The 26,645-nt window shown below is 40.4% G+C and overlaps 2 protein-coding genes across 2 annotated transcripts; one reads left to right on the forward strand and one right to left on the reverse strand.

The window, feature by feature from the left end:
* Window positions 1-4,490: 4,490 nt before the first annotated feature.
* LOC108679462 (regulation of nuclear pre-mRNA domain-containing protein 1B) lies at window positions 4,491-9,020 on the forward strand. Its single transcript, XM_018168078.1, has 8 exons — window positions 4,491-4,692; window positions 5,142-5,251; window positions 5,396-5,525; window positions 5,732-5,797; window positions 5,971-6,173; window positions 6,724-6,823; window positions 7,082-7,257; window positions 7,648-9,020. The coding sequence occupies exons 1-8, from the start codon at window positions 4,542-4,544 to the stop codon at window positions 7,792-7,794; spliced, it is 1,083 nt and encodes a 360-aa protein (XP_018023567.1). The 5' UTR covers window positions 4,491-4,541; the 3' UTR covers window positions 7,795-9,020.
* Window positions 9,021-9,155: 135 nt separating this feature from the next.
* LOC108679461 lies at window positions 9,156-25,734 on the reverse strand. The gene is made up of 12 exons (XM_018168077.1): window positions 25,585-25,734; window positions 24,652-24,916; window positions 24,046-24,466; window positions 23,769-23,903; window positions 21,821-21,961; window positions 21,427-21,503; window positions 16,023-20,999; window positions 15,686-15,821; window positions 15,247-15,456; window positions 14,522-14,649; window positions 13,575-13,938; window positions 9,156-12,922 (listed from the first exon to the last, which is right to left on the reverse strand). Exons 2-12 carry the CDS (start codon window positions 24,906-24,908, stop codon window positions 12,551-12,553), a joined length of 7,218 nt encoding a protein of 2,405 aa, XP_018023566.1. The 5' UTR covers window positions 24,909-24,916; window positions 25,585-25,734; the 3' UTR covers window positions 9,156-12,550.
* Between the last annotated feature and the right edge of the window lie 911 nt (window positions 25,735-26,645).

Raw genomic sequence — 26,645 nt, forward strand, 5'->3', positions numbered from 1 at the left:
TTTCCAAAGACTGAGGAAACTAGTATAGTAAGCTTTGATATATATATAGTATAGATAGTAGTATAGATCGTATAGTAAGCTTTGGTGCATGGTGACGTCGTCGTCGTGAGTCGTGACGACTGACAGACGAACCAAAGATTTTTTAGAATCAGTTCCTTTTTAATATCCTCCTTTACTTAATATTTACGCCAACTTCTTATGTAATAAATGTATGATAATGCTGGTAGACATTTCACTTTACTGCTCTATTTATAAAACTCAAAAATGAACTTGAGGTTGAGAGAGAGTCAGAGTCACAGAGTGTATCACTCTGAAAAAAAAAATTTTGCTTTGCCACTATAGGTATGACAGTTTGGTGGACATAGACTCATAGTCATAGAGTCTATCATAGAGTACTACCAATGCCATGTAAGTTGCCACTTTTGGAAAACCCACTAGAATATACCATAAAATAGGGTAACTTAGACTCCTGTCCTGGGGATGGGGAACTTAGACCACTTTTATTTTTTTCAACAAAAACCCCAAAAAATCAAAAACTATTTGACATAGAAAAATTTTGTCAATGGGCATTAAAGGCCTAGTACAGTAGTAGGGTAAACGCGGTATATTCTGTCACATTAAGGATGCATCGAGAAATGAAAAACTAGGGTAAACGCGGTATAGGGTAAACGCGGTATATTCCGACACTTTAAGGACGCATCGAGAAATGAAAAACTATAAAAAAAACGTATGCGTTATGTAAGTTCTGTTGCCTTCACATGACTCTCAAAACACTTCACTACGTGTCAGCAACGATGAAACGTCACAAAATGTTGCCATATTTATTAAAAAGCCTTTAGAATGGAAACCTACCAAATCCCTATATTCCGTCACTTTGTGTGGCAACAACCGACACGTGGTGAGTCGTATTGCGTCAGCGCTTCAAATTTAACTGATACAATGAAACGTCACAAAATGTTGCCATATTTATGTGAAAGCCTTTAGAATGCAAACCTACCAAATCCCTATATTCCGTCACTGTGTGTGGCAATATTCGGCAATCGGCATGTGGTGAGGCGTATTCCGTCCGCGCTTCAAATTCTACTGATACGTAATGCTGTCATCCACGTGTTCGAATTCCATTCACTGTGTGAGCTGTATTGGAATACAACACGGCTTTGAATTAGAACACTACTTAATTACGCTTTTAATTAACAACTATTAAGCTTTTAATTAAGCAAATTTTAATTTTTGTACATAGCTTGGAACGATCTGTGTGTGTCCAATTCAAGTTATGACGGAATTAGTTTTCATGTGTCTAAATCCATTTCTCAACTTAATCATCTATTAATTTATTTACCACATGGAATCAGCAAATACAAGTATACCGTACTTAAAGGATTCCTAATATATTCACAGACGTATTTAAAAGTCTCAAACCATAATATTCTTCCTATACAAACAGTTATTCACTATTTGGTAGAGCAAGGTCAACTGTCAAATTTGACACATTTTTCGATGATCTCACTGGGTAGCGTGCATTGTTTCTCTTTGGATCTCAATATTTTCCCGCTAGATGGCCAAGACCTTTTGTTTTGGCATTAGTTCGACGTGCAAATGTATGACGTCACCATTTCAACCATCAACAAACGCATGGAACTAAAACAAAGCCTAATATAAAGGAAAAACTAGAGAGGTGACGGAATATACTGTGTTTACCCTACTGAGGCTATGTAACACAATAGAAAGATGAAAAATTATGCATATCTAATAGGTTAAAAAATGAAAAATGTGACACATGAAAAAGAGCTATTATTTAAAGCCTCTCATGGAACCCCCTCCATTTTTTTATTTTTTGGTAAAATAACTCTTGGTTTTGGCGCATTGTAGTAGAACTCTTCTAGTTACATATGCAAATGACAAATTTGAAGAAAGTGTCATTGTTTGCTAATGGGGGGCAATGTCTACAAATGTGGGAACTTAGACCACCTAATGTCAGCCATGATGGGGTAACATAGAACTGCTTTGAAATTAATTTAAAATTGCCATATATAACATATTTCATGTTTGATACATCTATTAATGTTTTTTCTTTATGTTTCAGACTCTAGGGTAAACGTGGTATATTCCGACACCTCTCTAGTTTTTCCTTTATATTAAGCTTTGTTTTAGTTTCATGCGTTCGTTGATAGTTGAAATAGTGATGTCATACATTTGCACGTCAAACTACTGCTAAAACACTAGGTCTGGGACTCTGGGCCATCTAGCGGGAAAATGTTGAGATCCATATAGCGACAGTGCATGCCAGTGATGCCACCCAATGAGATCATTGAAAAATGTGTCAAAGTTGACAGTTGACCTTGCTCTACCAAATAGTGATAAACTGTTTGTGTAGAAAGAATATTATGGTTTGAGACTTTTAAATACATCTGTGAATATATTAGAAATCCTTTAGGTATACTTGTATTTGCTGATTTCAAGTGGTAAATAAATTAATAGATGATTAAGTTGAGAAACAGATTTAGACACCTAAAAACTAATTCTGACACAACTTGAATTGGACACACAGAGTTCGTTCCAAGCTGTGTGCAAAAATTAAAATTTTCTTAATTAAAAGCTTAATAACTGTTAATTAAAAGCCTAATTAAGTAGTGCTCAATATTCAATAGTGTTCTAATTCAAAGCCGTGTGGTATTCCAATACAGCTCACACAGCGATCGGAATTCGAACACGTGGGTGTCAGAATTACGTATTAGTACAATTTGAAGCGTGGTCGGAATACGTCTCACCACGTGCCAAATATAGTCACACACAGTGTCGTAATATAGGGATTTGGTAGGTTTGCATTCTAAAAGCTTTTAAATAAATATGGCAACATTTTGTGACGTTTCATCATTGCTGGCGCGTAGTGCGGTGTTTTGAGAGTCACATAAAGCAAACAGAACTCGAGTATCGCGTACAGTTATTTTTTTATAGTTTTTCGTTTCTCGGTGCGTCCTTAATGTGTCAGAATATACCGCGTTTACCCTACAGAGTCTTATATATGGTAATACCACCTTTACACTTACCTCATCTCCTTTGCAAATAAAACAGTAAAATGGGTGCAAACGGGTGAATCAGTCCTGTAGCTACGTTTTATTCCCTTAATTCATAGCCAATAATTATGAAATTATATACACGGTTTTACATGCTTATTTTGCAGTGCACAAAAATAAAAATTTGAAATAATTCCACAAAAATGTAGTCTTTAAAGAAAACATTTAGAGTCCAGCTCCATTGTCAGTATGAAAATTCTAGAACACAGATAAATCAGTAACTAATACAGTTGATAAATGATAATATAAAAAACCTAAGCAGTAAAACCTATCTATTTACAAATGCAAAAGCAGAATTTAAACTAGGCCTATGTTAAAAAATATACAATGATTCTAAAAGGCACAAAACAGAAACCTCGGAAGCAGAATCTAAAACCTTGAAGTCACTTTCAGAAATTCGAACAACGCACTGCTTTCCATGAGCATGCACAGCTGAATAAGGGAGGCACGATAGTAAGTGACCAGTTGTACAACTACCCTTATGTTCTGTGACCCTAGAATAAGGATTGTGAGATGTCGTCCAAATGTACGCAGATGCACATTGTGCACCACCATATTTATAAACTGGGGCTGCTCGCATATGCATAAGGATATGCATGCATCTTTGTACCTAAAAAATACAGATTTATAAATTGTTGGGAAATAAAAACACAAAGATTAACATTTGTGAAGTACTTTGAAAACAAAGGTTATAGCTCCCTTGACATGGTTTCAGATGCAGGGCCAAAGTATTGAAGAGAGCAATAAATTACATTCCTACTGTCGTGCTTGGGAGCAACCTCATTTTACCGCTTGGACATGAATTTCATTATTTAGGTATACACCTAAATCCTAAATCATTTCAAAAATCCGTTAAGCAAAAAGATATTCCATAAAAAATTTAAATTCTGCATGCAGAATATGGTGAGTAAAAAAATATAAAAGCCCTGATGTAAAATTTGAAGCCCATTAATCTTAAATCAAAATGATCTAAAGATAATAAAGCTGGTACTGAGACCAGTACCACCAAGATCACCAGCCAAGAGATTTCAAAGGTGTAAAAATATCACAAAAAATTGTTTATCTTGGACAATTCAATGAAGCTATGGTATGTCATTCATTCTATACCTACTCTTACATTTTATTGAAAAAGCTGCAGGAAATGCAAACTGATTTTGCTTCCTCATGGTTATATCAATATAAATTTGGACCAACCCTATTTTTCTATTCATATTTGTTTACAAGTTATTATTTATAATTAATGTAGTTTTTTACAAGCCTAAACAAGTGATTAAAATAAAAGCTGCAGGCGATAATTTCGAACTTTGAAAACCCAAATCATTCATTCATTATCAAACAAACACATTGTTTCACATGGCACACCTTGGCACAACTTTACCAACTGAAATAATTAATTGATTTTTATGTTTATTTTTCAGATCAATTAATGTCATAACAGTTCAATATATAACACTAGTGTAAGCCAGTATGGCTCTCTTCAATGAAGATGGGCTTAAAAAGAAATTGAATGATCTTAACATGTCCCAGCAATCTATACAAACACTATCATTGTGGTTGATACACCACAAGAAGCATGCCCACACAGTTGTCAATGTTTGGATGAGAGAGCTCATGAAAGGTGAGTAATAAATTCTCATTTCACACTAATGTAATATGCATACATATATACTTGTCATAGGCTTTTTCAAAACTAAGTTTGTATTCTATGATAATATTCACAATTTTCTAGGCTTACCTCTACAAAAGATTCAATTTTACAATACCTTACTTTCAATTTTATGGAAGTCATCTGTAATTGTATTTTTTTCATTTTAAATTATACCTGGACACTAACTTCACTTTGACTGCAGATTGTTTGAAGTGAGAACCAAAAATTTGATAAAAAATTAAAAAATCTCTGTGAAATTTATTGTATTTACACTGTAATTTCCTTCCTTAAAATGTATTTGTATTTATGTCTGCACTATTTGTGCAGAGTGGCAAGTTGCAAACCATGTATATTATTTGCCAATTTGCCAGCATAATTCTGGCTTCAGAGTTTTGACTAAAGCGTGTTATTTGTTGCAGTGTCTGATGCACGGAAGCTGGTTTTTATGTACCTTGCAAATGATGTCATTCAAAATAGCAAGAAAAAAGGTCCAGAGTACAGCAAAGAGTTCCTAAAGAGACTACCTAAGGTGAGTATTAACTCATAATTTATTAAAAAATGTTCACATCACAATTTTTAACTGTTTTTAAAGTTTTCCTGAGATATTTTGCTGTATTGTATTCAAGTTTTAGTGTTATTTCCACCTGTAATTACTACAATTTTTACCTAATAGGTTTTTGAACATTTGGGAGCTATAAGATTGGATGGCAAATCTAAGCAAGGAGTTGAGAGGCTACTGGCCGTGTGGGAGGAACGAGGAGTCTTCAATGAATCTGCAATACAATCATTCAAAAAGGGTTATGGTGAGTTACTTTTAGTCAAGCATTTTTTCAAACATTTACTTCAAGATATTGTTAAAAGTATTAGTAAAGTATAAAGCTTATTTATATACATAACAATTAAACAGTTATATTTGTGATGTAGTAATGAGATAATTGATGAGTTAATTTTTATGAAAGGAAATAAACTGTTTCACTCAAAGGTGTACACAGAATTACTCTGTTTACAGAAGGCCTGAAAAACATCTCCATCAAAGCCTCTAAGACTGAACAGCCGCCTGCCAAGCGACCCAGAAGTGAGTGATCAACTTGGTCAAGTAATTCTAGCATCATAAATTTTAAAGTTACAATGAAATTTTGAACATTTGAAAACATATTTACATGTGACCACCTGAATTTGCCATAAAAACCTTTTTAATGTGTCCTTAGCTAGCTAACTATGTATGTGTTTCCCACTTAATTTTGTTAGGGTCCAGCAGTCTGGGAGCTGCGTCGGACGAAGACATGGAGAGTGGCGTGGACTCTGAGGATGGTGAAGATTCCAACGCAGCTGCTACGGCTGCCACTGCCACTCCTGCTGGGGCTGTTGTCAATCTTTCACCGCCAAGTCCTTCTTCTGCACCGCCCTTGAAGTCTCCGCCAGACCCTGAGCTACTCATATCTTCCCTGCAGGTATAAAAGAAGCTGGAAACAATTCTTGATTGTACCTGAATTTAAATCTTTGCTTATCAAATTTATTCCTGTTGCTCAAAATAAGGTTGGTACTCTTTATTCATCAGCCAATCTCGTTTCCGAGTTTTATATGATACTTTAGAATAGGGAGCATCAGAGCTGAATTATTCAATTACATATTTCCTAACTTAATCGCCAGAAGGGCTACGTGGTGTGCGGTGTTTTCACTATTCTCTCTGCCAGACAGCCAATTATGCTAGTATTTACCTGTAGTTTGCAGAAACGAAGCATACCTACATCTGTTTGTTTTGGCACCTATTTAGTTGGTTAAGTGATCGTCTAATATGGAACACATTCTAATTTTGGGATATAACATTCATCATTAAAACTGACTCCAAGTCAAGAAATTTCAGTATTAATTACAGATAATCATCGGATCTGATTATCATTATTGATTATCGTTGGCTTTGATTCAGATTTACATGATTGAAGTGTGGCAGCAATCTCTGCATACTTCATAATGAGACTTGGAATATTGTGGTTTATGCAGTCGCTGGAGTCGGCAGCCACGGCTGACGCTGCAACGAGAGAGCAGATTGCCAAGATGCCAACCGCAGTGTCAGACTCTTCGTCCCTTGCAAAACTAAAAGGTGATTCTCAGGTGGAGTGAAGATTTAAAGTGTGTTGGAGAGATTACGACTTAGTACGTAGTTGCTCATCACAAATACACTTCCTTTTATTTATCTATAATATTGAGAATCCTAGAAGCTTTAAAACCGTCTTGAGTACCCACCGTATTCCCTAAAAGCTTTATAGGAACAAAGTGCAATTGGACTTAACTGCCGAACCGTCTAGTTGCCTCTGCCTCATTTATTTCATCATATTGAAGAATTTGCATTTGCTTTCAGACGCGACAGAAGGACGGGAGCTACTGAAGGTTGTGGACGAAGCACTGAAGCTGCTGCTGGAGTACAACGGTCGTCTTGCAAAGGAGATGGAGTCTCGCAAAGCGCTGGCCAAGTTGCTCCATGATTCCATCCGACATCAGAAGGAGAAAATTGTGCACACCGAAGAGATGCTGGAGGTGGGAATTTCTTTCCCTGCTGTTCTCATAGTTGCGTTCAGCTTGACAACAGCCGCCTGCATAGGCATGCTTTTCTGTGACAAATTCATAACGCGAGCAAAAGTCATTCTTTAATGTTGAGCGTGGGATATATAGTGACTATCTATTATATATAGAGATTATCTATTAAAGAAATATGTTGCATGACAGGAAATGAAGTCACAAAAAGTTGCCAGCTCTCAAAAATTATTTCCTGCGCCTCAAATAGTTTTTAGAAAGACGATGGTTCATCCAAAATGACTGATTTCTTTGAACAAACTTATATTGATAAAATAGGAAAAGCGCAAATGTTTATACTCATAAATTTTATTCATTTTTACCGTGTGACTACACTTTTCTGCATCCTTCCAGGAGTACCGCGTGAAGCTTGCGAAGGTTCTCAAAATTAAGGCCGAGCTTCGAGCGCATCTGCAAAATCTTCCAGACATATCCAGGATGCCTAAAGTTGGCTCTACGCTTCCCCCTCTACCTTCAGCTGGCGACCTGTTCACTGTTTAGGTCAAACTGCCAACTGTGTAGGTCGAGCTTTCGTGGCAGTCTCGACGCGAATTCATGTCTCAGTTACCGAATAGAAGACTGGACTGGTCCATGACTAGTTCTCGAATTATTACGGACGACTAATTGGGAATATATGCGAGCGTGGCTTTTTTAATTACTTAATGTTGAATACATTTCGAGCTACATGCACCACCCTGACGATTTTTTGTATACTATTGCAATTTACATTGAAGAATGCCTTCTTGACGGGGACTAAAAAATGCTACTTCGTTGAGCAAACATTTTGATGGTACTCTCAGTGAAATGTATTTCCGAATACCATCACAGAAATATTCTGTATTAAAAATGTGTATCTTCTTGTTTCGCTTAAAAAAGGCTTGAAAAATTAGATACCTACCTTGTTGAGCCTGAGCAGCGTTTTGGATTACCTTATTCGCCATATTGGTGAATTATACGCCTTAGAAGTTATTCCAGCGTATGGTGACGACCATCACGGCTCGAGTGTCGTCGCTGGAGAAATCAATGCAGCATCTCGTCAATAAGTGGTTAAGTAAGTTCTTTATTACTTACAGCGAGCTTAATTCTAATGTCTGTAGCAATTACTGAAAATTTAAACTACGACTGTTATTGGCAACCTGCTGCCCCCGAAAAGGGCAATTTAACTTGCCAAACAATCCCACCATGTTGGTAGTTACTGTTCGTGTTATTGATAGTAACGAGTTTGTAAGAACTTTTATATTATTTTATACCGTTTTGGGTCTACATTTAACGAGGGTTGAGGCATTTTTCCCGACCAGGGATAAATCTGAGAGCTGTTTGCACTCGTTTGGGTGCAAAAGCTGTATGGTTTTTGAGTTTTAATACCTTTAACTATTGAGTGTATATAGTCGAAGCAGCTGTTGTTGACTTCGAGTTGTCTCAACATATTGCGTAGTCGTGTCATTAGTCATACTGTCACCATAACTTTGTTTCCGTTGTTATCCTGATTCGTTGGAACCGCCATGCGATTTTGCGCATGCCGCCATCGGCATGCGGAGGAACTTTTGTTTTCTTTGGTTGGTTTCATCCGAGCGTTGATTAGTATCTAAACTTTCTCGATTGCGATGACTTATTTTGTACAACTTAGAGGTCGTCAAGATACTTAACTGAAATTACATGTACATACGATGATTCGTAAATATGAAATATACTGCTGTCTGACCTTAAATAAAAGACACTGGCTTGTATGTTTGATTTGAGATGCACGTTCATCTGCTTCTTGCTGATTTCGCTCCTCGTAAATGTACATAAACTCAAGTAAGGAACACTCATCCGCATGTATATCAATGATGACCATCAACTGGAGGGAAGAAAACGAAGACTTTGTTCTCTCAGTTTTTCTCAAATAACGGTCGCAAGGTTTTACAATACCCACTATCGATTGGCAGACAAAATAAAATGCTAACGTGAACAATGACGAGGCACAAATATTCTGATCATAACTGAACATTTCAAACCAAATTAAAAAATTTTACTCGCACGATGTAGAATATTACTGACCAAATAAAGAACGCCCTTCAAAGAGAAATTTAAGTGGTGTATGCATCTCTACGGCATGTACACGTCTGAGAACAAAAGAGAGAACAGGGATCATATGGTGACCGCTTCTTAACGTAGAAGTTCGAAGTGGAGGTACCGCTGTGGTCCGGTGGGTGTGCGACGTGGGCTCCGCTAACAGGCGCTGGACGGGCCATCGCTGCGGCTTTGACGCGGAGCTTGCATTTAATAATTCTTAGGCGGACACTATTGAGCATTATTGAACTGTTACAAATTGCGTATGGTCCGATAACAGGATGAATCTTTACTTTATTTCCATCATATTTCCAAACAGCAAACTGCTTGAGCAATAGGGAAGAGTAAAATAAGATGAATTTACATTCACTCACACATCGATTAAACCAAATTGAAGGCAGCCACTGTACTAAAAACAATGCTGTCAACAGTGACCAGTGTTCAGGCACAAATACGTTTTATCGGAATAAGAATAATACGCAAGGCTTTTGAAGAAATACAACATGAATTGCAATACGATATGAATGAATAAAGAGCTTTATAGTTACTCAGAACATGCTTTCCGGGTGACCTGCTCTCCGGAGAGGTTATTTTTTATTCTAGGCAAGAGGGAAAGTGAAGGACCACAATACGGAGAAGCCGAGCCACAGCCCAGCGGTGGATCAGCTCTGATCCCTCAACTGACCCACCAGACCGAGCTGACAATCGCACCACCAACCACTGGGTACGAGTTAGGATAAAAGGAGAAATGAAGGAGGTCTCTTCCACGCAGACAGATTCTGGCGAGACAAAGAAAAGGCCCAGAAGAGAAGGGACATTTCCAGGGTAGTGGGCGGGTGCGGCAAGCGCCTCAAATGAATAAACAGATTCCCTGGCGAGCAGAAATTCCCGAATCGGAAAATCCTTTTAGCGCACATCAGGAAATTGATACGAGTGAAGGAGAATCTGTGTACCGCAAACGGGGAAGGTAAAATGTAAGGCGGAAAGAAGATCCAGACATGACACGAGTGTGAAAATCTTCTATGAGGTAGCTGTTCACAAGTCTTCTCAGCCATGGAACTGAGGCTGAGATTTTATGTTCTTGTAACTACCACTCATAAATTTTATGTAGCGGGAAAAGTTAGATATTAATAGTCCACTTCACTCCTATCCACAAAGATATCTGCAACTAGACTGCAATTTCACCAGTCATTTAGTTCGTTTCGATATCAATGGACTTGACTTATAAGTAACACTTCGAATTCTTCTTTGGTGTAAACAAACACACAGAATAGTTTTTCATCACTGCAGGCTTTCAAGGTTATTATTTGACGTCTTCGAGTCTATGGCTCTCACACGTGATAATCTCCACTTTCTTGTTACACATTTTCACTGCATGAGCGCATGATGCACCACTGCTCACTTCCTATAGCACATTTTCCTGCTAGACTTCATCAGCGAAGAAGTATTTGCCCACCGTCAAGGCGAGCACGACTTGAACATTGGATTAAATGACAGAGAAATAACTTGGAATAAGGCACAGTCAAAAAAATTATCAACCAATTGTTTCACCAGTAACTTGAAGCCGACTGATGCAAGTTTTAGTTCACACATTCATCGCACTTTGCAAAGGCAATGACGCCAGGCTGCAGGCAATGCACATTTTCATTCGGTAATTCTCGTCTCCTGGTACTAATAATTTAAAATTATGACAATGCAACAGCATGAATATTACATTTTTGTCACTGGAACAACATATGCTAAAAAACAGATTACTCAGGACATTGCTTACATGCTAAACTTATTGTTCCAGTGCAAAACATCTACCAGACGCCACAAACATAAGTCACATTAGACCAGCCTTTATTGACCGTATAACCTCTCACGTGGCCATTTCATTACGAATACGACGATAGCTTGGGAAAATCTTTCAAATCGGTCCACAGACAACGCTCAATGCAGACAATCATGGTTTTCGAGAAGTTCACCCAAGATACCGATTACGCAAAGACTTAGAGTGCAATTTAGCTAAATCAAGAAGTTAATTAGCCTATTTTAGAACATCAGCATCCGTCTGGCATCAGTGGGCTAAGATAAACTTATAATACCAAATGATGTAGTATGTTATGCATTCTATATCCCAGATGCATTCAAGAACCTTAACAAAATCAATTTTAAAAAGTACTCTGGAAATTTTAGACAATTCATATCGGAAAAAATTCTGAAAATGAGCTCAGATAGCCGGAAAAAAAGACTAACTTCCCACACAGTGACGGGGCTAAAGTTTCGGAATACGAATGACAAGGAGCGAGAGCAAGTCATTTCTGCTAGGTTGACTCTTATAACCCTGAGACATAATTTCAAGTGTTAGAAACAAAATGAATGACGAAGATATGTTGTACTGCAATGCTATTACACTTAATATGAGACTACGCAATCTACACGACACTTGAACTACATTATTAACGCGTCTAGAGGTGAAGCAGAAACTGCACAAGCATCTTCACCGCGACAAGAAAGGATTATTGCCAGTGAAGCTAAATACTACGGAAACAGTAAACTTAAAATCATCACCGAGTACGGTGTAAAGGCATCGCCGAGGTTAGGGTTTCATGAATGAGAGGGACATTTTTGATAGAAAGTCATAGGAACAATGAGATAAGCCATCAAGTTATAAGTACCGTCGCTGCATTCTTTATTTCAGCACAAAAAAACGAAGCTAAGAACCACAGCACTGTCTTGTTCAGGCGATGAGAATTTTAGCGAATATAAGCGTTCGACATAGGTTGGGAGCATGAACGAAATTAGCCATTTGCATTTTCACTTCTGCTAGCATCTATCAGCGTTGATATCTAATGAAAACAGTGACAACAAAGCACTGGAATATTATAAGCAAAGGGACAGGAACAAATGATGTCATTTCAGTAAACAGTTTGTTCAATGACATGGAGGCTTTAAATCTAAAATAAACGTGCTTAATTAAGTCTACTTACTAACGACAATACAATACGCCATATTGAGCACTGTGATAAGAGACAGAGGACTGAGGGAGGCGCGCACACGACAGTGCGGCCACGAAAACCGTATAGGGGACAATTTTTTCCATGAAATGACAAAGATTGCATACATGAGACAAGTGCGAACTTGTCACAGAGATATGGAGTCCAAGAGAACATTGTTATACAGAGCCCGATTCTCAACGTTGCTCCTACCACAGTTGCCTTTCTCAATCATCGGGTGAGACGTTGGCTCTCGCGTCCTTGCGTACGGGTGCTGAAGCCGCTGCCTTACTACGGTGGCGTCGATGACGTTGCTTCGAGTTCTTGTTGTCTGATGTGCTCTCCGATGTGTCAGTCGCGCAGCTTGTCTTACCGGATGTTTTTTTGCCAGCAGTGTTAGACGCAGCATCTGTTCCGGTTGCGGACGAGAGCGTCTTGCCTTCAGAACTGATGGGTTTAGAGACACGAGGATGAGACGAGCCAGCCGTGATGATGGAACTTCCGATGCTGCGGCTACACTCGGCCTCTTTAGAGTCAGGAGACGAGCAACGCTGAGCAGAGTGGGTGTGCCGGCGACGTCTGCTTCTGCCACTGCTTGACTGCGAACACAAATAAAAGTTTCATATTTTCTGACGCGTTGTTGACGTCAGTCACTACGGTATTAGTGACAACTGACCTGCAATTTAATGATTATAACTGACCATATTGGAAAAATGTTTAATTAAATCGATCTATGTTCACCTGAAGCTGTGAAGGTATTTATTCACCATCACTAAATTAAATAATTTAATTAAGTATCGCATTCAATTAAATTACAAGTAATGGCAGTTGATAAACGGGGAAAAGATTCTGGATGAGCAAGTCAATGTGAGCAGCAATACTTCCAATTATATTTTGTTCAACTATCAAGGTACTTATTTCGGATGTCATAATACATTTTCAACACATTTTTACCTGAACTTGGTCATACGTGATTCTTACCAACCTTGAGGCAATTTAGGGAATAAATTGAACTTTTGCGATGAGTTGGAAATGATTATTAGAACAAAAATACTAAATAAATGATTCCAATGTCTTGATAATGTAAAGATAAAAATAGATTGCGAGGTTAACATTACATGATGCAAGCATTTTCTCATAAACAAATAATTGTGAAGCAAATTAAAAAATGAAGGCAATTCAATGCCAACCTATTAATAGTAAAATGCTTGCAAGCACACGGTTCAACGGTTGTGCTCTCGTTCAGAGTACCTGAAGGATGGCAGCAGTGATGGGAGTATATTTGGCCTTCTTTTTCTGCTGCTGCGCAACCAGTGATCCGCCATGTCCAGAAGAAACAGAGGCAGCAGAAGATGCCCCGGAACGCTCACTCTCCTTAGCATCGCTAGCGGAGCCGAGGGACGGGAAGTCGGTCTCGGAGGAGAGTTCAAAAGACGACAGTCTGTGTGGACGGTGCTTGGCATCCCTCCTGAGACCGGGGCCGTTCTTGTTGTGGTCAGCCCCTCCACTGCTTCTTGAGTCGCCCTCGCTTCTATTCCGTCGGCGGGTCACCACGGGATAGCCGTGGAGGAAGGGGCACTCGCTCCCCTTCAGGCATGAGCCTTCTTGCCAGAACCTGCACGGCGTTTAGAATATGACAACAATGCCCACATAAAAAATAAGTTGACCACACGCATGATGGTACACCTCTGAACCTCTTTGTTGTAGAACCACTTGTCTTCCAGGAAATCACAAACAACTAAACGTAATTTGATAAATTAGTTTACAATTTACTTACATTACTTCTATTAATATGGTTGGAAATTTACTTAAATGCGTCTCAAAGACATACCCTTATGAGTCATAACAAAATTAAATTTCATGACAAGTTATCCTGATAACTTGCTCTCCTAATATACGAGCAATATGGATCACAATAACTTTGAATTCAATGAAAGAATCCAAACTTTAATACTTACATGCGGTAGTCTGGGTATTGTAATTCAGAGCTATACAAAGATGAGCTTGTTTAACCTTACAGTGGTCGCGAACAAAACATACCAGATTAGTGCCTTGTCAGTCAGTTTTGTCGCGACGATTTTCGTTTGCATTTATTACAAATTTAATCCACACCATCACTGTAGGGTTAATGGAAAATTTTTAAAATACATTTAAACATACAAAGCAAACTTAATTTAAAAACAATTGGCATGAAGTACCGGCAGGTTATGGTTGAGAGGTCGTGCGAGAACTTGCAGTGCTTGCGGCGACACGTTCCCTCCATGAAGAAGGTGCAAGGACGTCGCCACGGCGGCAGCCAGCGCTCGCGTAGCACCTTTAGCCCGGCCTGATTCAGGAATGAAAAAATCTGGATTCATATTTACTTTCAAAATAGCAAACGATAAAACTCAATAATAAATCTGAGATATTTCTATTCCATCTGCAGTAAATTTTTAAGCAAACCGAATTGAATCAACTTTTAGAAATGACATCTGACTCCACAGCAAGGTTGAGGGTTACTGCTCAGACACTGAGCGATTTTTGGACTTGAGTAAACAGATAGTCTATCATAAGGCAGAAGCTTTATATATATATTGCTTTCCTTACCACATTGTATCTCTGCGAGCTATGCATAAGCATCTCTTTTTTTCACTACATATCTCTGCGAGATCGGGTTCTCAGCTCTGGCGTTGTTAAAACCAAAATACAGGTGTCAAACCTAAACACAACAGTGCTTTTATAATGCTTTTATAACGAAGTGCTTGTAGAGCCAAACGAAACAATGCAAGAGCTGAAGAACTAAAACGAAAGTGTGTTTCATTGCTCAGAGTTAAGGAAGAATCTAGGCGCATTCAAGTAAATTTTTAAATTAAAAGTCACATGAAGAAACGATGTGCAGTAGCTAGGAAGATCCGTGGATCACCACAATTGAGCAGCTACTAACCTGATTATTGGGCAGATCAGGAAGGGATCCGGCCATCTGCAGATCGGGAGCTCCGAAGATCTTGTCATAGAGTTCCTCGTCAAGATACTCAACTTGCACGGCTAGCGTTCCACCATCTTCAGTGGGCATCATCACAACCTCGCTGCTGCTGCTACTACTGCAGCTGCTTAAACTCGCCGCGTCGTCAAAATCGTCACAGTCCATCCCGATCTACGGTACCAATATAAGATAATGAGTACAGAGTGCATGAAATACGTACCCTTGTCAGACTGCGGAAAATTTACAATTTTACTATAGCAGTGTAGGTACAGTTGTAAATATGCAGTTTGACAATGGTTAAGAAGTGATATGCTCAGGAATAAACCGAAGTGAGTAGAAATACAGAAAGAGCGAATCATTAAAAAGAGCTCGTAAGGAGTCAGAGTTACTTGAGACTTACGCCTGGCTCGTGCCCTGAGAGCATCATTGAATTGCCGCACTGCTGGGCCCACACAAAGCCGTCCTGCAACTGCCAGCCAGGATCCAGTTCCTCCAGATCTTCTTGTTTCGAGTCGGGGAACCCAACTGCATCCATACTGTCCAATAAAGAAATTAAAATCATATTATGTCAATCTGATGCAATAGCTTCTTCTTTGTTTGTAGCTGAAATATTGAGCATTCGTTTTAAAGAAGATATAACGTTCACAAGTTGTCAGGCCGATTGCCTTGCAAAATTAATTCTATCCTACTAAATAAAGGTTAAATTAATTGATTGATTATTCTGAATGTGTGAATACCTGACGTCCTTCTCCCATTGCTTGGCCTCTTCGAGGAGAGCCAAGTCATCCACTTCGGCCGCAGTGTAGCAAGGATTTCCTTTGCTTCCTTTTCTTGACCATTTAGCTTTGAGATATTCTTCGTCGTCCCAAACTGCATCAGAATTACACCATGAAGCATTGTTAGCACCATCGCTCCATAAGTCTTTGCCATCAGCATTGCTCCAAGGAGCACCTTCTTCAGCATTACTCCAAACCGATTGATCGCCCCAGGGAACAGAATGTACAGCAGCAGCAGCAGCAGCAGCATCATTAGTGCTCCAGATTTTTTCTTTGTTGAGATTTCTATTGACATCGTTTCCGACAAGGGCAATAGTTTCAGCATTACTGCTCCAGCTGCTGCTCGGCAACGGAGTCAAAGAATTGGCAATGCTCTCACAATCTCTTTGTTCATCGATTAAAACGCTGGTTTCTGGAGTCCAATCATTTGGTATTTGTTTTTCAATGTCATGAATGTTATTTCGCCCGTTCATCGTCCAGGCAGGCAAACGAGAACTAACATCAAGCAAATTCTCGTTTTCTTGACGCCTAATCGCTCCATTTTCATTCCATTTAAGACCATCCTGATGATCAGATATGGTGCCGCAGGCAAGCTTTACCTTATCGGGTGAGTTAGACCACAAGGCTTTGATGGCAGGGTTGATGTTTTGCGAAGCCATGGCAGCCTGGTGGTAATGTTGAGCGGTTGCTGTCACCGAAGTGCGCGGATCACTCGACCAAATTGCTCTCGCGGCTGGAGTGTCAATGACGCGTTCTTGTTTATCAGGAGATGCACTCGCATCTTTAATAAGAGGCTTACTAGATCGGCGTCGGAAAACAATTCGACTCGGGGATCCTTCAGATGACCAAATGATAGCAGAGTTACCGAGCTTGTCGACCAAACTATCATTTGGCAGATGTGTTCCTCTCTCACCAAAACAATTTTTAGTAGATTCAATGAGCCATAATGATTGGCCGGCAGCACGGTTCTCCTGTGAGTTTTTCCAGTTATCTGAAGACAGGACTTCTTGTTGATTCCATGCTTTAGCGGACGAAAGAAACTGATCTTCTTGCTGGAAAATAAAAACGTCACTCTCATCATCAGAATCTTGAATGGGAGTGGAGTCGGACGATTGCATACTGGTGGTAAGATTTGATTCATCAATATCATCAGTCTGGCAAAATTTTTCGTTTTTTACAACTTTGAACTTAGGAATCAGTGATGATTCCTGACTCGGGCACAATTTATTTGCAATCTCCCACATTTTCTCGACGGGCTCTTTGTAAACCATGTACTTCTTTGGAGATCCCTCAATGGCATCCTTTTCGAGAAATAGGGTACCGCTATTCGATCGTTGGTACGGTAAATCAAGCTGGACTTGCGTCGCGGTGGTGGTGAACGTCGAAACGGAAGGAGGGTTGGTTGTAGTTTGTTCTTCTTGCGATTTGATCGGGCGGAAGTGTGTTCTGGGGGACGTAAGCAGGTTTTCAGACGCGCGAGACCGATAAGAATCTGTCCTGAGAGCACTAGCCTTGAGGTATTCTGCAGCTTCTTGCACGTTAGTACGGCGTGGTACGACACTGCTGAAGTTGCTCTCAGAACTGTGTGGGAGCACGGCCTGGACGCCTGAAGGTCCAGCAATAAGCAGCTTATCACCGTCAGAGAGATTATCGTTGGCAGAAGAATCAGGCAGGAAGACATCAATTCCTGACGTGCCAAATTCGCTGGTGATATTATTTTCCGTGTATAGATGACCGGAATTCACAATCAACGATTCAGCGTGAGATTGATTTTGCAAAAGCAAATTAGATGGATGCTCATGCCTTTGTTGAAGTTCTGGAGTCCACATGTTGTGATTACTTTGTTGCTGCTGCAACATTGATGTTGCAAACAACATCTGGTCCCGCATTTTAGAATATTCGTCAGGCATGCGAGGCGACGTATCCCAGATTTTCTCCAGACCCAACGACTGGAAAGTCCGACAGAGGATTTGCTCTTCGTCAGTAGGAAGAGATCTCGCCAACTCGTGAGGCGCGTTAACACCATCCTGCTCAGTACTTCCAGCTACAGACGATGGAACGCACGAAGACAGTATATTATTGGCATTTAAATCCGCCCAAATATTCTTCTCGCTCGAATCCTCAATGCCTGCACCACCGCGGCTTTGAGAAAATTTAGAGTAAGACTCACACAAGCGTTTCCAAGCTTCGTCCATTTCAGGACTTGGTTGCATTTGTTGTAAAATGTCAGCCCTGGAAGAGAAAGAATTGTACTCACTACCGCGGTGTTCATTACCGGCATGAGTGGTACCGAAAGCTAATGAGTGAGGTTGTAGGATGGGAACAAAACAGTGCTTCTCAAAGCTCTTTTGTCGAGCATCATCTACCGACGACTGAGGAACGAGCATGTTTGTCTGAATGCTTCCAAGATCTGGGCAATGGTAAGAATTGTGTGACACTTCTGGCAAATCAGACATCTTCTCATGAACACTCTCTATCTGATGAGGATGACGTTCAGACAAGGGATTGTAAGCCAAACTTGAGATCGGTTCAACTTGAAAGCTTTGATGAGACCGAGGATGAGAGAAGTTATTGAGCATGTCCGTAACATTTTGCTGCGTGGACATTGCACTAAACTGTTCAGTCTGCCATTGAAGCTCCGTTGCTCCGGCAGTGGCAGCCTCACTGTTTTTCAGTATTTGCAGGTGCGTTTCAATCAAAGCCAAAGCCTCTCTGTTCGACTCCTCTGTAGCAGACACTCGATTTACATTCAAGTATTCCGTGCCTGTAAAATTAATCCGCGGCTGGCCCCGCCCGTGAAGGTAAGTCTCATCCTCATCGTCTGCTAGAGATGCATCATATTCCACCCGACCCCCCGAGCTTCCACGCGAGCTTAGAACATTTTCTGTGCCAACTGAATTATGAACGTAAGGAGCATTGTTATAATCGTGTACGGACAGATTAGAAGAACTGGCCAAGCAGACAGGTTCTTGTCTTAAGCTAGAGTCTTGAGCAGAAGGAAACGGCATGCTAAGGAACTGGTCATTTTTCTTCATTGAAATATGTTCTTCAGAAAAATCTTTGATGTTCTTCTTGAGCTCCGAGTTGTCTAGAAAAAGAGACTGTTCACTATCCCTTTCAGATTTTTGAGTGTTACCTTGAGAACCGTGGACAGGCAGAAAAACGGTGAAGTCGCCAACTTGAACGGCAGGAGTATGCCCCACAACTACGGGCTGAGTGGCTGACGGCATCAGATTGCCTTTTTCCATACCGCAGCCATGAACAAAAACATTAGAATCAAGCCAATTGCTTCCCTCAGTTGCCTTTTTTAGGCAGTCGCCTGTGTATGCCACGCAGCAAGGGCCATACTTTTTGGAAAGAAAATCGAGCCCGGTTATAATCTGGAGTTTTTGTTTGGCACCAGACAAGACAGTATCGGTATAGACAGAAACATTTGAAAGACAAGGCGAATCGTTGAAAGATGAATCAGTATTAAATGTCAGACCACATGAAGCAGGGCTGAAGCTAGAGAGATTATTAATTCCAGTTAATGAGCGAAGTCCGCACGCGTTCGTTGTCTCTGAATTATCCGCTTTATCTTTCAAAGCACCATTAGCAAGAGCCGGGCCAGGCCAGTTGCCAGGAGAAAGCAATGAATCCTCTTCAGCACGGACGTCTTCACTCCACAGAGACGACCAGATATTTGCCAAGAAAGGATTATCAGCCTCAGGCTGGGTCTGACCAGGGTTAACGCTAGGCTGTGGGACAGGATCACGTAGGTGATTGGCGCGCCCTGGACCCAGAAGGTTAAGCAGCTCCACTAATTTAGACTCATCCGTCAGATTTTGAACTTCCTGAACTGGCAGAAAATCTATCGATCCCATCAGCAAGGAATCATATGCAGTATCATTCCCATTAACAGGAAATACCGAGTCATGGTAATCGATAGTATGACAAGAGTTTGTTGTCTTGTGGTTTTGAGTTTGAACAACTGAAGCTCCAACACAAAATGAATTGGTGGGAAATTTCGAATCGACGAACTTTACACCTCCATCGGCATCAGATAAGACATGCAGCACATCAGACTCAGAACTTTCTACATCCACATGAGATGGCATTAGAAAATTCTGAGCTCCATCTTCAATAAAGCTCCGAGAAAAGAAGGAGTCGTTTGGAAGAATTGAATTACTTTCATCAGAAAATTTTGATTCAGCAGTTTTCAATTTTGATCTATCTTGCGACAGCGTATGGAATCCAATGCTAGAAGATACAGGAAAAGAGCAGGTATTTCGAGGTCCAAAATCAGCATCTCCAGGTTTTTCCGAATTTTCTACTTCAACTCTACTAATGGAGTCAATGTTGTCGTCTTTCAAGTTCAGAGTTTGAGCAAAGTCAACATGACAGATCGATGGGATTTTTTCCTGGTCGGCTGCAGTGGATCGATTACAAATATATGGTGATGTTATGCATGAAGCCTTTGCATCAACATTTACGTCCTGTAGATTCGTTAACTCAAACTGATTTGAGCTCAATACTTCCAGTGTAGCTTGTTCAGAATTTTTAGAGCACGACCAATTAGGAGACTTATTTTCTGTAGGAGAATACTTGTCTATGTTTTGAGACGCTGGACGAATATTGGGACTTGAACGCTTCCCGTCATCGGTAAAACACGCCAACTCAACTTCATTGGTATGAACTTGCGGCACTGAATCCGATTTTACAATAGATGGCTCCACATCAGTCTGATCGAATGATTTGCCATGTTTTGAACCGGAAGAAGAAACGTTCGCTGGACTTAGAGAAATCAGAGCAGAACGCTGAGTTGACTCTTGTGGAACACCGCCCGAGTTGGACAAGTTGCTCTTATCTGAACACCACACGGCGTCGGAGGTCACTGCAGAGTTCGTTTCCGTGGAGCTTTCGAGGTCACGGCAAAGTGCTGGAAAAGCTTTGAAGTACCTGAAACAATCGTTCTAATTTATTATCTGATTCCTTACATCACTCAAATAGATCATTCTTTAGTTTTAGACACAGAGGCATAATCGCTACCAAAGGAATTCGATTTTGTACTTGACTTTTAAGGAATCGAAAATGTAGTAGTTTCTTGGCCAATTTCATGTTTTTTAATAACAAATAAAAAAGATAATCACCTTATGAGAAGCTCATAATAAACTAATCTACGAAGAAATTACGGGGACAACGGTCACCAAAGAAAGGTTTGACGGTAACTGAGTAACTGGGTTTTTGACCGTTTTCATTATCAACTAAACTGTATTCCTATTTGTACAAGAAAATACTAGATTACAGATAACCCAATCAATGCTAATATCAGTACAAACATCATTGTAAGCGCTAGATTGTAACGTCTATACCGTTCCACACTCACTTCAGTGCCTCGTGAAAAATTTCGCCACAAGATAAGTCAGTTTCCTTTACTTGTGACTTGGAGCCAATGGGAAGTTCCTGTAATGGATAACAACATGCAGGCTAAAATAAATCTCAATGTTCTGATCAGCACAAACGTTGTGAGCAAAGTGCATATCAATGAATTAATAATAAGTGGTACAAAATTTTCTCTTCTTTTACTACAAACCTCATGCCCAATAATATTTAAATGCTGATTGGTTTTGGGATCAACGCTGATCTGACAAGAGAAAAGAATTGCCAGAGCCACAGAGAGACGAGAACGACAAATAAAGAATTACTATGAATTCAACACTCAAACCGTATGAGAAGGTATGACGTATGAGGATAAGTCAACTCTAGGACAAATATCTCACCTTGCGTGCAGGAGATAATACGGGAGGTGCTGGAGGAGGGTCGCAGGTGGGGGCGTCTAGAGGGCAGTTGTTGTTGTTGTTCTGAAGCTGGTCCAGCAAACTGCAGAGCGCGTGCAACAGCTGGGCAGCGTCTTCGCACTCCTGCACACAGGGCGTAGCATCAACAAAAGTTTGGCCATCCGGTCTTGGATGTGCATCAAAGTTAGCTAGCTTTTGTTGTTAATAAGGTATACATGTGTCATAACATAACGTAGGGTATAAAAAAACGTTGTTGAGCATTTATTGTATGACAAAGCGCATACACGGAAAATATAAACGTTACCGAGCTTGACCCATGTAAGACATACTTAAACTAGGGTACAGTTTTTGCAAAAAAAAAACATCAACACGGCTCGTGTCTTGGAGAAAATTCATTAATAGTTTCTGTTATGACACATCATGGTTTATGTTATGACAATTGTGCATCACAATGTGTGATGACATACCTAACAATTAAACACATTTGTTATACTGCATGTTCACGGGCGTCACGTTTGTGACACCGCTGTTGCACTTGCAGACGTGTAAACAAGCTTGTACTTAGAGTACAAGTGAGTAGATGTGCAATCAGGTCATGAGTGATGAATCACCACATCACAGGCGACCATGGCTTCAATACAATATACAGGGGCTAGACAAAATAAGGGAAACACCTGAATAAATACACAATATATTTCAATATAGTGTAGTACCACCTTTTGCGGCAATTACAGCCTCAATTCTCCGAGGTACTGATTCATACAAATTGTGAATTGTTTCCAAAAAAATTCTAACTCATTCTTCAGTTAGGCTCTCTTATTAAAGACAATGGCGGCGGGAATCGACTTCTGACTTGCATCTCTAAAATCGACCCTAAATGCACGAAAATATTCAGGTCTGGTGATTGTGGTGGCCAAATGAAATGCTCAACTTCATTAGAATGTTCCTCGTGCCATTTTTCAACAATTCCAGCTATAAGGATCGGAGCATTATCATCTTGAAAGACGGCGTTCTCCTCTTGAAACAGTGCTTACACCATTGGAGGAACTTGGTCCTCCAAAATTCCCAAATAATCATGGCTGTTGATTCTTCCATGAAAAGAAATCGTTGGTCCGCCAGATGGTTGGGAGGAGGCTGTCGGGATTAAATGACTCTTTTGGCTGTCTCCAAACGTAAATTCAGCCAGAGGTTGAAAATAGGGTAAATGATGATTCGTCAGAGAAAATCACATTTTCACTGCTTGAGGGACCAACTCTGAAGGTTTTTACACCACTCTAAACGCTTTGAAGCATTTGTATTTGAAACCAAAGGTTTTCTAATTGCAGCTCTTCCATAGAATCCAGATCTGTGCAGCTCTCGGCGGACAGTCTTTATGGAAACTGGGTTCTGTAGGTGTCCATTGAGGTCTGCTGTAATTTTAACAGTCGTGGTCTTTCGATTGTGTCTCACAATTCGATTTAGGTACCAACGGTGTCTCTCAGACAACTTCAACTTTCGACCAGACCTGTGCTTTGCTGAGGACGTTTTCCCTTCTCTTTCAAAAGCAGTCATTATTTTCAAGACAGTACCTCGAGAAACGTCAAACATTCGGGAAGTTTCTGTCACACTAGCACCTGCCATACGAGCACCAACAATTTGGCCTCTTTTATAGTCTCTAGAGTGGTTTGCCATTTATAGGTTAGGTTATATACTGAAAAATTTACTAAAAAATATCCGTGCAAGGATAAAATATAAATTCGCAGCAACAATAAACAATAAAACATAAAAATAATTCTAGTTTTCATTGTTTATTACATGTTCAAAAATTACGATATCAAAATGTCAGGTGTTTCCTTTATTTTGACAACCCCTGTGTATACAGAGTAAAAGTATTGAAATTCATAAAGGTAGATAAAAGTTAACATTCTTTGTATTGCTACAGCGCACGTACCTGATCAGCAGCAGAGGCCAGAAGATGGAAGGCGCTCAACAGGTCCGAGTGTTGCGCAGAGAGAAGCTCGTGCTCTTTCCGCTCCTTCTTGTAACGCTTACGAGCACGTCGACTCACAGCATTGCAGCCACACGGCTGTAAAAATAAACCAATTTGTACACCTATAATACATAAAACAATTCCATTCCGATATTTCCATTCCGATATATGTACATGAATCATATTTTTGATCGAGCCTAAACTTGTCATGGCACATTTCAGGTTTTGGCGGACTGACCGCTTGGTCGGAGGGTGCGGGCGTTTTTCTGGGTGTTTTAGGGTGAGGTTCAAGAGGGAAGTCCGCGTCCGGGTGAAGACCATGGCCGAATAGAAGCTCCTCCTCTTCTTCTAGCAGCACCTCCGGATCGTCGCTGGTAGAGCGTGCAACGAACACACGGAGGTTCTTAGCGTCGAAGAGTTTACGAGGAGACTTGATGCTCTTAGTCTCACGCCGAGAGTTTTTTTCGAGGATAGGATTGGTTTTATGAAAGGATGAGGACGTTCTCAGGCAACCGCCATCTTGGCTGCAGAGTGGCACTTGCTCAGTGGGAGCGAGAGGTCGTGAAAGAGGATCTACCCCAAGACGATGGCAAGTCTCGCGAGATGGACCACAACATTTGTGGCACTGCTCAAGAGACGCGCAAGGCTCGGCCAGCCAACTGTGTGACCCGTTAACAAACTCTCATTAATGCCTTGGAAAGGCGTGATAAGGTTCAACCTGATTTTGATTCATTAATTACGCTTCATCTAACTGCACACGAGTTATTTCAAATACAACATGAAATATTATTGAATATGATCTTGAAATGGCCCCTACTTAGTAGATAAAACAACAAATATTCACCTGATGCTCGCAAGGGCATCGCCATCCAGCGGAGTGGCTAGAGTGGCGGCGGTAGAGCTGGCAGAGGAGTGTTCGGGCTTGACAGCAGCAGTGGTGGCAGGGAGGAGGCAGTAGCAGCAGTAGGGGCAGTAGTGGGGGTGCAGTAGAGAGAGCAGAGTGTGGGCAAAGAGAGGGCCTGGTATAGCTCGCTTCTCCAGCTCACAGTGCAGCCACTGCACCACTGGTACTGGCGGCCACTGACACTCTCGCACCCTCATAACAACGCCTGTAAATGAAACGTAACAACGTCAGAGTCAGCACTAATAAGTAAAACGTTAACAATACACGACCATAGTGATAACAGTGTTAACATTGCTGCAACAGTCGCACTCTAGAAACAGTGTCTGTGGTGTGTGAAGTAGCCACCAGTTATCTTGCCTACATCTTGAGCGACGAGTTTAGTACGTTCGTTTTTAAAGCGAAGACGTAGCAATAGCAAGAATAAGTAGCAATACAAAAACAACGGTATGTCATTGGCAGCAATAATACCAGAGGTGGTAAACTATCTACACCAAAGTCCACCGTCATAAATAATGAACAATGCTGATGATGAAAGTGCTGATAGGTTTATTCCTACTACCTATAGAAGTCAACATTGCATCAATCGCAGCAACAATTGAGACCTGCGGCAATCAATATTCAGTAGTAGCAGTGATGTGACACACTAATAAAACAAGACTTTCGGTAAGCAGCCAACCTGTGATTCCAAATGTGCTACTCGTAAACCTGGCTTAACAGAAGCTAGATAGATCACACTTGTAATAGATCACAACAATTGAAAACACATTAAATTATAATAACACCGTACTAAAAAATTGTAATAAGACATTGAAGAGACAAAGATATGATGAAAATGGTATAATAAAAGAAGCGTGTGCGGTGAATGAGACTGACCTGCCGGAGCAGGAGTAGCAGGGCCGCTACTGCAGGGCAGCGCATGACTGGCGAGGCGACGCACTCAGCAGAGACTCTCCACTACACGACCGCCCCCACAACCAACATGCTAACTAAAACTCTAATGCCTCCTGCACTCCCGTAAAAAAAAGAACCTGCACATGTTAACAACACCTCAAGTTAATCATTGGTTACTAACGACAGTTAGTCGTTACTCGTTAGTCAGCCAATGACGTTAGTCAGTACTTATTATTTAACGGCAGAACAGTATGCTAGAATTGACAATATGCACCTGATACTGGTTGATTGCTAGAGTCATTGATTTCTAGTGGTGGTGCGAAATCACCAGATTCCTGGTTTAGCAGATATTATACGATAAAATATGTGCAGACACATCCGGCATAAAACCTGCACGCATTTAAACATCGCAAATCTTCTGATCCAAAGAACCTTGAATTACTATAAAGAAAACAAACGAAATAAACTCTTTTCTTTATAATTAACAGAAGAACTTCCTCTTACTTCTATGGTGGTAAGAATCGTTTGGGCGTAATCGCTAATATGACAGAAGGATACGTAGCCAAGAGAGTTACGTAACGTTTGGTATTTGCTGTGCATCAAATACTTATTAAACTTGTGACATAAACAAGTCAGAAAATCTACGAACTATTGCATGCTTTCTCAGACAACACCCGGTATAGCACTACCAACAGATCATATATAAGGTACATATTGTCAAAGCATGCCAGATTAAAGAACGGCTATTAAAACTACACAAAATACTTTATTTCTGAGGCGCTGCAGATATTCTCACACCAGACGTCGAAATCACATTCATCATAATGCATAAACCACGATCACAGGAACATTAGTATTCGGATGAAGATAAGGAAACCTCATCACTTATAGTTCAACCGGCCAATAAAATATCGTAGTCCAAAGCACGAACTCGTGAGGCTGCATCCAACCTCGACATTATAGATGAAGTCAAAACCAACATCTATTCTCCAGTCAATCGGAAATACCTAAAATCTCGAACGGCTCCAACGAGGCACTATTAG

This window comes from Hyalella azteca, unplaced genomic scaffold, assembly GCF_000764305.2.
Source record: "Hyalella azteca isolate HAZT.00-mixed unplaced genomic scaffold, Hazt_2.0.2 contig11680, whole genome shotgun sequence".
NCBI lineage: Eukaryota > Metazoa > Arthropoda > Malacostraca > Amphipoda > Hyalellidae > Hyalella > Hyalella azteca.

Bases quoted from the DNA above. Each gene is read 5' to 3' on its own strand.
- LOC108679462 (XM_018168078.1), top strand. From the start codon at position 4,542: ATGGCTCTCTTCAATGAAGATGGGCTTAAAAAGAAATTGAATGATCTT. The intron at 4,693-5,141 runs GTGAGTAATAAA...TATTTGTTGCAG, and splicing joins GATGAGAGAGCTCATGAAAG to TGTCTGATGCACGGAAGCTG. The intron at 5,798-5,970 runs GTGAGTGATCAA...TAATTTTGTTAG, and splicing joins GCCTGCCAAGCGACCCAGAA to GGTCCAGCAGTCTGGGAGCT.
- LOC108679461 (XM_018168077.1), bottom strand. From the start codon at position 24,908: ATGAGGGTGCGAGAGTGTCAGTGGCCGCCAGTACCAGTGGTGCAGTGG. The intron at 24,467-24,651 runs GTGAATATTTGT...CGGGTCACACAG, and splicing joins GATGCCCTTGCGAGCATCAG to TTGGCTGGCCGAGCCTTGCG. The intron at 21,962-23,768 runs GTACGTGCGCTG...CCCTGTGTGCAG, and splicing joins TGGCCTCTGCTGCTGATCAG to GAGTGCGAAGACGCTGCCCA.